This window comes from Rhodotorula graminis (genome assembly GCF_001329695.1).
Source record: "Rhodotorula graminis WP1 unplaced genomic scaffold RHOBAscaffold_12, whole genome shotgun sequence".
Taxonomy (NCBI): Eukaryota; Fungi; Basidiomycota; class Microbotryomycetes; order Sporidiobolales; family Sporidiobolaceae; genus Rhodotorula; species Rhodotorula graminis.
The window spans coordinates 580141-591907 of record NW_017264939.1 but is presented as its reverse complement, the minus strand read 5'-3'; the positions used below and the strand labels follow the sequence as shown (position 1 = coordinate 591907).

The window sequence follows — 11767 nt, the reverse complement described above, 5'->3', positions numbered from 1 at the left end:
GCAGCAGCGCACGGCATGGCGGTGGATGTCGAGGCAGACCTTGTCGTCGAGACGTTCGAGGTAGGCGAGGCCGAGCAAGAGTTGGCGCACGCGTCGACCAGGTCGAGCGCTGGTGCCGCCTTACTTCAGCAGCGGAAGACCGTGTCCGATCGGCAGGCATGCGTCACAGGCGCTGTGTGCGCGCGTGGCGGGGCCGACCGCCTGCAAAATGCTGATTCTCGCTCCCAGCTGATCGAGGGGGAGCGGCGGAAGAGCACTTCCGCAAGCTCGAGCCGTGTGCCCGAGCTCGCGCCTGGGGCAGCGACTCCCGGCCAGCACATCAAGCGCCCCGGTAGTTACCGCGAGAGCTCGCCCTTGGGCACTGCAATGAGCGAGGCTGGGCGCGGTCGTCGGCGTCGGTCGAGGCGAGGTGGGAGGAGCAGAGACGGCCGTGGACGAGTGTCGCGTGCGGGTGGTGGACGCAGAGACCAAGCTTCAGTGCACGGCAGCGAGCGTAGCTTGCCTGCTTGCTGTGCGGGAGCGAGAGAAGCAGGAAGCCGAGACTCCGAGCGGGGCGAAGAGGAATCAGCCGCTTCCTTCTCCTCACAGCCACCGAGCACAGCTGCCGCCCGCTGTACCGGCCTTCTGCTCCACTGCTGAGCGAACCCGCCCCTCGATATCCGCCCTCGAGGCCGTGCTCCCTCGCCTCTCTTCATCATCATCGTCGCCGATCCACCTCTTTCTCTGGACAGCCCCAGTCTCTGCCGAGCTGGCGATGCCTCAGATCTGTCGAGGAACCCGCAATGAGTGCGTCCCTCTTTCCCACGAGCTCCCTCATCGTGATGGAGCTGACCTCGCCCTCGTTGCGCAGTCCTCGAGCATCTCGCGCTTGCCGCCAGTGCAAGCGGGCCAAGAACCGCTGCCTTCCGAGCTCGACCTCGACATCGACTGTCGACGCTGCGTGTCAACGCTGTGAGCGCAAAGGGCTGGATTGCGAGTGGGAGAGTGGTGCGTCGACTCTTTCCCGGCGAGCCTGCGGGAGCGACGCTGTTGCGTCGTGACCTGACCTTCTTGTTCCGCTGTAACAGGGCCAGACCGTCGCAGGAATCGGAACGACACGCTCGCCCAGGTCACCGCGCTGCAGGACCGCGTCAAGGACCTCGAGACCCGCCTTGCTCAAGCCCAAGGTCAACCCGTCCCGACCGCCGACTCGTCGCCTTTCCTCGAGGACTCGAAGCACGCCAACCTGCTCGTCGACCGCATCTCGACTCTCGAGCTCGAGGACGACCCTCTCGCACCTCACGGCGAGCTGCGGCCCGACGCCAACGGCGCCTTGCGCTGGCATACCGAGACGGCGGTGCGTCCCGCATTTCCTCCGCCCGCCCCCTTCAGGACCTGACTATTTGTCTCGACGCAGCTCTACAAGGACGATGTTGTCGACGGTACCGACGCAGCGCGACTCGGGCGTGCGGCGTTTCTGCCGGTGCCGCTCTCGAACGAGCTGCACGCCGAGCTCATTCACCTCGCGTTCAAATGGCACCTGGACGTCGTGCGCGTGAGTCCACCCTATTTCCTCAACTCTCGAGGGGTCCGTCGACGCAGGGGACGTTGCTCTGACGCTGGTCTGCCCCAAAGTTTGTCGAGCAGGACGACATGACGTTTGACGGCAAGCGCTCGCACGCCTACTCGCCCTTTGTTCACCTGGCCGTCCTCGCTGTCGGTTCACGGTACAGTGAGTCTCGTACTGCCTGCCTGCCTCCTGGCGGACCGAGCGTACTGACTCGCTCCTTCGTCGCGCAGTGCACGATCCGCCTCCCGAGATTTGCGCCAACCCGGCCGACCCTTCTACTCGCGGCCACCCCTTTCACCGAGCAGCGCTCGAGCTCCTCACGAGCGAGATCGCGGCGCCCGACTTCAGCACCATTCGCGGCCTCATGATCATCGCCAATTTCCTCGGCGGCATCGGCCAGCCTCGAGCGGGATGGGTGCGTCTCCCTCTCTCTCCCTCTCTTTCACCGCGCCGAACATCTTTCTGCGTCTCCTGTACCTGATAAACCCGTCTTTCGCGCAGCTCTACAGCGGTGTCGCTCACGGGCTCTGCCTCGACTGTGCGTCGGCGACCTTCTCAACCTCTTCGCGCCGTCCTCGCGCTCACCCAGACTATCCCTGCAGTCGGCCTGCACCTTGATCCACCACCGGAAGCCCCGATGTCGCTCGAGACACGCGAGATCCGCCGCAAGCTCTTGTGCGTCCCCTCTCACCCTTCCGGATCCTCAAGACGGCCCTCCTTAGAGAGACCTGACCTTGGCCCTGTCCACAGCTGGGCTACGTTCGTCCACCACAATGACTACGCCATCTGCTTCGGCCGTCCGTCCGCCATGTCGCTCAAGCAGGTCCACCAGCCGCTGCCCGACTTGCCCTCGTCCTCAACCGGCCCGGGCGCGTCGTGGCCGTTCGACATCCGCATCCACCGCATCGGGCTCAAGGTTTGCTGGCTCAACTATACGGGCGAGGGCCTCGGTCTCGAGAACGACGTCAAGCACGAGCGGGTCAGGAGACTTTGGCGGGAACTGCGAGAATGGTGCGTCCTCGCTCTCTCGCTCCCTATCCTCTCCTCAGTCTTTCGCGCACGCACTGACACCGAAGCGCGACAGGTACGACGAGCTTCCACCAGCCCTGCAAGACGAGCGCGACGTCGTTCCGAGCCCGGAAGTGCTTCATCTGTGCGTCCTCCCTTCCTTCCTCCTCTTTCCCCCCTTGCCACCCCGAGCTCATCGCGGTCGGCGGCCCCTTCTCTGCAGTATGTCGGTCTATGTCACGCTCGTCATCCTCCTCCTCAAGCCCTACTTCGCCAAGTCGTCCTCGAACGCCGACATCTCGACGACAGCGGCCGAGGAGTGCTCTGCGGCGACACTGCGACTGGCAGGGCTCGTCGGGCGGTACGAGCGCGAGGGCCCGTCGATGCGGTTCAGCAGCAAGATGGCCCACCTGTGCGTCCCTCCTCCTCCACGTCAAACGCCCCAGCGCCGACTGAGCCTCATACCCTCCGCAGTGGGGTCATGTACGGCGGCGTCATGGCGCTCAAGCTCGCGCAGAACGCGCTGCGGCCGTCGCCGAGCCCTTCCTCGAGCGCCGCCGAGCGCACGGACCCCTCCTCGACCTCGTCTTCCTCGTCTCAGCCTCTCTCGCCCGCACCCTCGCCTGCCGCCTCAGCATCGACCTACCTCGCCGCAGCCGACACGCTCCTCGGCGGGCTCGTCTCGCACGCCCAAACCTGGCCGGCGACGTTCGCCTGCGTGACGGCCCTGTGCAGGCTGCGCGACTCGGTCCTCGCCCCACCCGCCGCCCACGACCTCGTCGTCGCGCCCGAGATCCTGCCCCCGTCGCGCAACGCGTCGCACTCGTCGATGGCGCCGCCGCCGAGCTCCTGGCTCGAGCCAGTACTCGACCCGCTCGGCCCGCCGCCGCTCCCGCACGTGCCGCCGCCGCCGCCGCCGCCGTTGTTCGGCACTTCGACGGCCGACGTCGCGCAGTCGGCGATGCAGGGCATGCCCGAGCTCGTCGGGCACGCGGGCGAGCAACCGCTGTGGAACACGGTCGCGGCCATGGGAGAGGACGAGCTTGCCGGGTTCTGGGACGTGTGGGCGGCGGCTGGGTGCGTCCCTCCTCTTTCTTCTCGGCCTCGAGTCGTGCGAGCGCGTGTACTGACCCTTGATGACGCGCAGGATCGACGGCACCGCGCTCGTGCCGCTCGTTTGACGAGGCGCAGCTCGCTTGGCCGGCTCGACCTGGGCGCGCCGGCTTCTGCGTCGCCCGTCTCGCCGAGTGGCATCGTCCTTGTCGACTCGTCGACGCCTCTACTTGGGCTCGAGGCGACGCGCTCGGGCCGGGACGCACCGTCGTCGTCGCGCCCGTCGTCCACCTCGAGGTTTCGTCTTCTCACCTTGACTGCAGTGTCGACGTCGCCGACTCGGCAGCAGCAGCAGCAGCAGCAGCAGCAGCAGAGTTTCCAGCTCTCGAGCACCTTCGACGACGAGCCGCAGCCTCGAGAGCGTCGTCGAGCTGAGCGGGCCGGTCCGCGAGGTGCGTCCCCGCTCGAGCCCCCTCCTCTCCCTCTTTCTCTTTTCTCGCCGTCTGACACTGCCCGTCGCCGCCGCAGACTTGCAGAGAGACGGTCGAGACGACTAGAGAGGGCTCGAGGTGGGCAGTAGAGTCTCGTTCGTCGCGCAATGAAGAAGCCTTCGTCGCGCTCTCGTCCCTCTTCTCGTTCTCATTCTCATTCTCACTATCTCGCTCTCTTTCTCTCGCACGCCCTCACCGCCGAGCTGCACATGAAGGGGAGAGAACGCGATGCGCAGAGAGACGATGAAAGATGAACTGCAACTGAGCGCCTGCGCCCTTGTCCAACTGCACGAGCTCCCTCGCGCGAAAACCGCTGCGTCTAGAAGATGGCGTGGACCGCCTCGGACTGCGTAGGCGAGGGGAAGAAGGAATAGTGAGCTAGGTGTACCGCTGGAGCCGGCCCATGTCGAGCACTCGACGCCGCCGTCTGTACAAGACGGCGAGCGCGAGAAAGTGCGACAGGGCGATCGAAAGGGAGAGCGGCGGACGCACCGCGAGACTGGCGCCGACGCCGAACCCTGCACCGGACGCCATGGCCGTTCCCATCTGTTTGGCGAACTTGTGCTGCTTCTTGGGCGGCGCGACGGGAGGCTGAGCGACAGGAGCCGGCGGCGGCGGCGGCCCACCGGCGCCGTAGTACGAGTTCTTCTCGCCGTACTGCTGCGGCTGCTGGTAGGCGAACGAGGCGGGCGCAACGGTCGCGGACGAGGGCGCCGGCGGGGCCCACGAGGCAGACGAGCCGGTGTGGTGGCCCTGGAGAGGGGCGGGTGCGGGTGCGGGAGGGGCGAGTGCGGGCGAAGCGGAGGGGGACGAGATGCGCTCGACGTGCTGTGGGAGAGGGCATGTGAGCTTGTGCGGCGCAAAGGCGAGGAGAAGAGAGGGGGGGACGCACGTTGCGAGGGAACAAGCCGGTGCGGCCGTCTGTGTGCGCGCGCAAACGCCCGAGTTCAGCTCGTCGCTCGTCAAGAGTGCATAGCTGACGAGAGAGAGAGCAGGGACGCACTGAGGGTGCCCTTCCACCAGTCTGCGTTGACCTCCTCGTCGACGCTGATCACGTCTCCCTGCCGGAAGCTCAAGTCGTCGGCCTGCGGGCGGTCGCGCCTCTCGTCAGGTCCCGGCTTTGGGAGAGCAGTGAGAGAGAGAGAGCGGACGCACCTGGCCCCCCGCATAGTCCCACACGGCCCTGCACAAGTCCCTCGGCGGTGGCTGCGCGGCGCGCACTGGAGGCGGCGGTGGCACCCTCTGCTGCTGCTGGCCGTAGCTGCCACTCGGGCCAGTGACAGACAGGGCGGCGAGGCTCTGCTGAGCGTGGATGGGCGCGAGCTTGGAGCGGATGAGGTCGAGGTCCGAGGCGGAGAGGAGTTGCTGCGAGTTGAGAAAGGCGAGGTCGGCCTCGAGGCGCGACAGGAGGTGCTGCGTCAGGGCGTGCGACGAAGGCGTGGCCATGGCGCGTGCTAGTCGTCAAGCTTGGAGGCGCCGAGGGAGAGGGAGGGAGGCGAGGGGGGAACTCCGATGAGCTGTCGACGGTCGACGAGGCAGTGCAGCGTTTCGCTCGCCGCGAGCGAGCAGCTCTCTCGTACAGCCTCTCGAGCACGCTGTCACAAGCATATCCCGCCCCAACCGACCGCCGCAAAGTCGAGAGCTGGAACCGCTTCTCATTTTCAGCGCTGGCACCGACGACGACGACGCCCGCCCCGCCCTTGCGATCCTACACAGCTGGAGCGACAGTCGAGGGGGTATGTAATGCGAGGAAACGGGTCGGGAGAGAGAGGCGTCGTGAGAGGTGGCCGGGTGGGCGGGCGGGCGTTGCGGGGGACGTGCGCGGTGCTGCAGTGCGAGGTTGACAAGAGGCAAGCGAGGGTGCGAGGGGGGAAGGACGACAGGTAAAGGGCATGGGAGGGGAACGTGAGGGGCGAGGTGAGGGTGCATGAGTCGGGTCGGGCGAGGACGTCTAGCGCGTTGCCGGTCCACGGCTCGTCCTGAGCCACTCGCCGAGGAACTTCTTGAACTGCTTGCCGCTGTGTGTCGCCTCAAGCTCGTCAGTCTCGCATTGACGTCGACGACCGAGGGAGAGAGAGAGAGAGAGGGGACGCACTCGGGGGCCTCCTGCAGCGCCGTCATGAAATGGGCGCTCGCCTCGGGCGGGCAAGAGATGCTCGGCAGGTACTGGTTCGTCATGAAGTCGACAAACTCGTTGTTGCGCTTTTGCAGGAGCGCCTTGAGGAACGTCGCAATCTCGCCAATGACCTGCGGGCGCGGAAAAAGAGTGTGAGCGTCGGCGATGCCTCAAACGCGAGACCGCGCCGCGACGACCCGGTCCTCGCGAAGAAAGGAGCGGACGACGCACTTGGAAGCTCTGGGCGTCCGAGTAGTCAAAGTCGGCCTGGAGCGGCACCTCGAAGCACACCTTGACGGCCTCGTCGTACAGGAAGCGCTCGAACCCGGGTACGGGGCTCGGCGGCGGTGCCGGGACCGGTGCCGGGGCCGTCGGCGCGCGGTACGGCTCGACCCACAGCGCGAGGAGCTTGTTGAGGACGCCAAAGCCGTACCGCTGGTCGGGCGCGAGCGCGTCGTGCGAGATGTAGTGCGTGATCGACTGCAGGATCGACGGCAGGTGCGCCTTGTTCTCTGTGCGACACGACATCAACGGTGAGCACCATCTCTCTTGCCGACGCGAGGCAGAAGGAGACAGATAGAGAAAGCGGGCGACGCACTCTCGGAGTAGAAGACCTCCTGCAGGCCCGCCCCAGCGATCGACAGGATAAAGTTGAAGTAGGCGCGGCGCAAGTGCGAGTGCTGCACCGTGTCGTCGGTACCGGCGATCGGGAGCTGGAGGAAGTGGAAGACGCGGTTGAAGACGGGGAGGAGGAGCGTGTCGAGGATCGAGAGGAAGTTGACCTGCAGATGGACGTCGAGGAGGAGGGTCAGGCCGACGTCGAGCGAGTCACAGAGACGAAAGAGAAAGAGGGGCGCACCTTGTACTTGGCGACGAGGAGGCCGAGGAAGCTCAAGAGGTCGGCGAGCTCGGGGAACGTGATCTCGCCGACGAGGCAGTCGATAAAGGTCGGGATGAGCGGCAGGACGGCCTGCCCCGTCGTCGCGACGAACCGGTTGAACGCGAACCGGGCCGCGTCGCGCACGACGATGAAGCCGGCCATGACTTTGGCGCTCGCGAGGATCGTCTCGGTCGCAGAGGTAAAGACGGCGACCCAGGTGCCCTGCGCCGTCGGCACGCGCGCCGACAGGTCCGGGAAGCCCTTGGCGACCGACGCGGCGGCCATGATGAGGTGGTGCGCCTTAAGGATCGCGTTGAGGTCTTCTGGGCTCGTCGCGGTCGGGCGCACGCTCGCCTGCAGGTCGGCGAGGATCGGGTCGAGCACCGCCTTGAGGAGGATGACCTGCTGATCGGGGACCTGGTTGAGGATCGAGATGAGGGTGCCGACCGTCTCAAAGAGGTACAGTTGGGCGTCGAAGAACGAGGGCGTCGAGGCCGACTTGGTGAGGATCGCCTCAGTCGGCGGTTCGAGGTCGGGCAGCTGGGCGTTGATGACGAGCAGGTCCTGCGTGCACGAAGCGATTCGTCAACGAGAGTCAATGACGGGCTTGGCGACAGAGACGGCTCGACGAGGCTCGAGAGGGCGCACGCACCTGCATGCCCGTGAGGATGGACCGGACGAGGTCGCCCGAGACCTGCGACTGGACGATGCTCTTGGCCTGGTAGATGAACCGGCTGAACAGGTAGAAGACGCGCGCCTGGACGGGCTCCTCCGACTGGTGCAGGCCGCTGCGAGAAGGGAAGGCGAGGGGGTCAGTGCGCTCGTCCGAACCACGACGCGAGGAGACGACGCAAAGGGAGAGCAGGCGACGTACTGCTCGTCGAGGAAGCTCGGCAGGATCTCGGTGATGAACTCGGGGCACAGGCGGAAGAAGTCGTGGTACCGGACGACGACCTCGAAGAACTGGAGGCTGACGGCGGCGTGCGGGAAGTTGACGACCTTTGCGCGGCACGCGCGCAGCATGAGCTCGCCGAGCTGCGACAGCGGGAACTGCGTGTAGTCGATGCGGTACTCCTGCTCGCGTTTTGCGCGCTGCACCTCCTCGACGGGCACGAGGACGAACGCGCCGGGCCCGGTGGCTGAGATGGCTTGACCTGCACGTTCGAGGGCGTGAGTGAGTGCTCGAGAGCCAGACAGAGAGAGGCAGGAGGGACAAGGGGACGCACCGAAGCCGTACAGCATGGCGAGCGCGAGCTCGAGTCGCTGCCACGTGAGGCGGCCGTCGTTGGCGCCGCCGGCCTCGTACAGGTCGAGCGTCTCGGCGACGATGCTGCGCACGCCCTGGGCGTACAGGTCCGGGTCGATCCACGCGATGCCGTCGCCGATGACGCGCAGGTTTTTGCGCATCTCGGCAAACAGGAGCTGGTCCTCGTCTTCGTCGCCCTCGAGCGCGAGCTCCCACTCGGCGTCGGCCGGGTACGCCACCTTGCCGACCGTGCCGGCGAGCAACTCGGACAAGAACGCGCGCTTCGAGTCGGTCATGGTCGGGTCGGGCATCAGGGCGCCCGCCCCGGCGCGCTTCTTCTCCTTCTTGTACACCGACAGGATGGCGGTCGCGAACGGGTACACGGCGATCGAGATGTCGTCGCGAGGGTCGACGAGGAAGCGCAGGAGGAGCGGCAGGAGCGACGTCGCCATGCCGTGCGCCGTCTGCTTGGCCTCGGGCGCCGACGCGGTCTGCGGGTCAGGGGGAGGCCAAAGCGTCAATTCACCGCCGTCGAGGCGCACGACAGAGACACACAGAGAGAGAGAGAGAGAAAGGCGGGACGCACGTCGTCGAGGATCTTGCACAGCTCTGCGCCGACGCCGTTGAGCAGCTTTGCGAGCTTCTCGCGGAACAGCTCGACCTCGTCGCTGTCGGCCTCCTTGCGGCCGTTCTCACGGCCCGTGTCGATGAGGGCCGCGAGCACGGTCCCGACGTCGAGGACCTCGAACAGCTTGAGCTTGTCGCTCGCGGGCATGCCCTTCGACACGGTCTCGATGAGCGTGTCGGCCGTCGCCGAGCGGATCGTGATGGCGAGCGGCGAGGGGAGGTTGACGCAGCGCAGGAGGAGGCCGATCGTCTGCGGCGTCACCATGAGGTTGATGTCGATCCAGGCTGCGGGTGCGCAAGAGTCAGGAGAGGTCTGTGCGGCGGAGAGCGTCGGCAGGACGAGAGGGGTTCGCGAGGCGGGACAGAGGGGACGCACAGACGTAGTCGCCCGCCACGCGCACTGCCATCTCTGCCACCTCTCGCGCCGTCTTGCCCTTGAGCCCGACCTTGCTCTCCTGGTCCGGCGCATCGACGCCCTCGAGCGCCTCGCCGATGACGTTCCACACGGCCTCGGCGATGCCGGCCGCGTCGCGCTCGCGGACGGCGTCGCGCAGCTCGGTGTCCTTCTGGAGCCGGGTCGTCGGCTTGTTGAGGCGCAGCTGGGCGTCGCTGATCTCGAGCGACACCTCGTGCAAGATGCGCAGGAAGAGGTCGGTCGTCTGCGGGTTGAGCGGTGCGGCGCCGGTCGACGACGAGGGGACGGAGAGCGAGGGAGGGTAGGTGCGCAGGAGGGCGAGGAGGGTCGAGAAGAAGGTGGGCGCGACGTGCGGGTAGGCGTGGACGAAGACGGAGGCGGCGAGGTGGACGATGGCGTTCTTGAGGACTGCGCGGGCGGTTCTCTTGTGAGCGCGCACTCGGTGGCGATAACTGACGAGGACAGAGAAGGTGAGGACGCACAGGTGACGCCGTTTTCTGCGCTGCCGGCGACGAACTCGCTCGAGAAGTACTCGAACAGGCTGGTCTGCAACATGGCGAGCGCTTCTGGGCCGAGTGACGGGAGCCTGCGCGACACAGAGAGGGAGGTCAGCTGTCGTCCTGGATGTCTACGGCGGCGTGCTCGAGCAGGAGAGCCACCACCAGCTCGATTCCCCCCTCGTCGGTCCTGCGCACGCGACCCGGCCGGCCGTCGCCTCGCGCTGCTGCTCGCCCCGACACACGCTCGGCGGAACCACAGAGGACGCCCGACTGCTCGAGCAGCGGCCTGAGGACCGCTCGCACGAGGGTGACCCGCTGCACCGCCTCCTGCCGCCTCCCTCGAGGAGGAGAGGGTCGAGAGGTGCCCGCCCGCCGTCCGACCGCCTCGCTGCGCCGCTCGCCCGGCCCGATCCGACACTCGAGAGCACCGAGCTGCCCTCACACAGCGCCCGCCAACGCACGAGGGGGGAGGGAGAGAGGAGAGGGGACTGACGCTTCTCCAACGACCTGGCAGGCGAAAAGGCGCGGTTCAGGTGCGAGGCCGTTGCCTGCGAGCTTGCCCTCGTCTCGGCCGTCGAGGAACAGCTTCCAGCAGGCCTGCCACGTCTCGCCCGCGGCCTCCTTGACGCTCTGGAGGTAGGCGTACGCCTGGTGCCGCTGCTCTTGCGGGACCGACGGGTCGGCGCTCAGGGCGACGGCGCATGCTGAAGAGATCTGCGCGGGAAGCTGGTCCATCCTGGGCGGCAAGGGGCTGGACTGGGCAGCTTGGTGGGGACGAGGAGAGGAGCAGGAGAAGGAAAGCAGTTCGACGACGACGACGACGGCCCGCTTCATCCGCACCAGCTACTCCGACTCGGCTAGAAGGCACCTGCTGCCTGTCCCGGGCCTGCACCGCTCGCAGCGCAGCTCGCCGTCTGCTCCCAGCCTCGGTCCACGCTCTTCCGCCTCCTCGCGCCCTCCTCCGTGGTCGTCATATCTCCCGGCCTCTCCTGCTACGCGAGGCAGTGGATCGAGCGACAGGTCGTTCCTGCTACTACCCGCGGGCAGTGCGGCGGGCCGAATCGCCGACGCTCGCTGTCCCTGCCCCTGCTCGTCTCGAGTTTCTCCCTCCTCGGCCTCTCGCCGCGTGCGCGCGCGCTGCGGCCGCTCGGAAAGTCCGCCCGCGGCGGCTTGACGGCGACTGCAAGCGGTCGAGGCGACCTTGGCGTCCACGGACGTCAGGCAGAGCGGCTCTCGCGCCTCGAACGTCGACCGCACGGCTCGACCGCAGCTCTGCTCTTCTCACGCGCACGTGCTGGGCGACTTCCACGAGCGACAAGCACAAGCACCTGCTCGCGCGGCTCATGGCTGCGCTTTACGAGCGAGCGCGTGCTGTGCGCCCAGCGCCGCCGAGTTGGACGAGGAGCCGACGCTCGTTCTGCCGCTTCCTCGGCGGCACCGCCACGAGTCACGGCCGAACAGCTGCTCCAGCGGTGACCTGCGACGCTATGCTGTCTCTCGGCCACTCGACGGGGCTCAAGAGCTCGAGCATGAGCGAGGAACGGCCCGAGAGACAGAAGCTCAAGCGCTGCGAGGACGACGAGGAAGCGGCCTCGTCGCGCAGCTTGTTCGGCGATGCTTTACTGGATCGTCCTAGTCGCAAAAAGTGCAATCGTCGGGCCAGATGTCCACACGAGAGCGAGCTGTGAGAGCCGAGTCGAGCTGGCTAGAGTGCGTTCTCCCCGCTCGAGCTGTTTGCGAGCCGCGTCGCCCTCGTCGCAGCAAGGCCACGCCAGACCTCGCCGGCCTAGTACTGTGCGTCTTCAGTCTCCCCCTGAGTGGCGTGCGCCCCTCCAGAGTGCCGCTCACTCGCTCATCTCCCGCGCTCCTCCTCCCCTCCCTC

At 67.0% G+C, this 11767-nt stretch overlaps 3 protein-coding genes across 3 annotated transcripts; 1 reads left to right on the top strand and 2 right to left on the bottom strand.

Annotated features, from left to right (window-relative positions):
- Positions 1-754: 754 nt before the first annotated feature.
- On the top strand, positions 755-4167 carry RHOBADRAFT_46250 (uncharacterized protein; the record flags this gene model as incomplete). Its single annotated transcript, XM_018414747.1, has 15 exons — positions 755-786; positions 851-951; positions 1068-1336; positions 1397-1534; positions 1615-1711; positions 1780-1964; positions 2051-2087; positions 2152-2224; positions 2300-2560; positions 2634-2702; positions 2781-2969; positions 3032-3634; positions 3705-3723; positions 3957-4062; positions 4139-4167. 15 exons carry the CDS (start codon positions 755-757, stop codon positions 4165-4167), a joined length of 2208 nt encoding a protein of 735 aa, XP_018269194.1.
- A 253-nt stretch (positions 4168-4420) lies between these two features.
- Positions 4421-5547, bottom strand: RHOBADRAFT_46249 (uncharacterized protein; the record flags this gene model as incomplete). The annotated part of the gene is made up of 5 exons (XM_018414746.1): positions 4421-4447; positions 4594-4929; positions 4994-5022; positions 5105-5186; positions 5257-5547. The coding sequence occupies 5 exons, from the start codon at positions 5545-5547 to the stop codon at positions 4421-4423; spliced, it is 765 nt and encodes a 254-aa protein (XP_018269193.1).
- A 189-nt stretch (positions 5548-5736) lies between these two features.
- Positions 5737-10620, bottom strand: RHOBADRAFT_55363 (uncharacterized protein; the record flags this gene model as incomplete). Its single annotated transcript, XM_018417815.1, has 12 exons — positions 5737-6119; positions 6197-6348; positions 6449-6729; positions 6816-6999; positions 7077-7661; positions 7750-7885; positions 7972-8251; positions 8324-8834; positions 8930-9255; positions 9347-9793; positions 9868-9971; positions 10379-10620. 12 exons carry the CDS (start codon positions 10618-10620, stop codon positions 6053-6055), a joined length of 3315 nt encoding a protein of 1104 aa, XP_018269192.1. The 3' UTR covers positions 5737-6052.
- Between the last annotated feature and the right edge of the window lie 1147 nt (positions 10621-11767).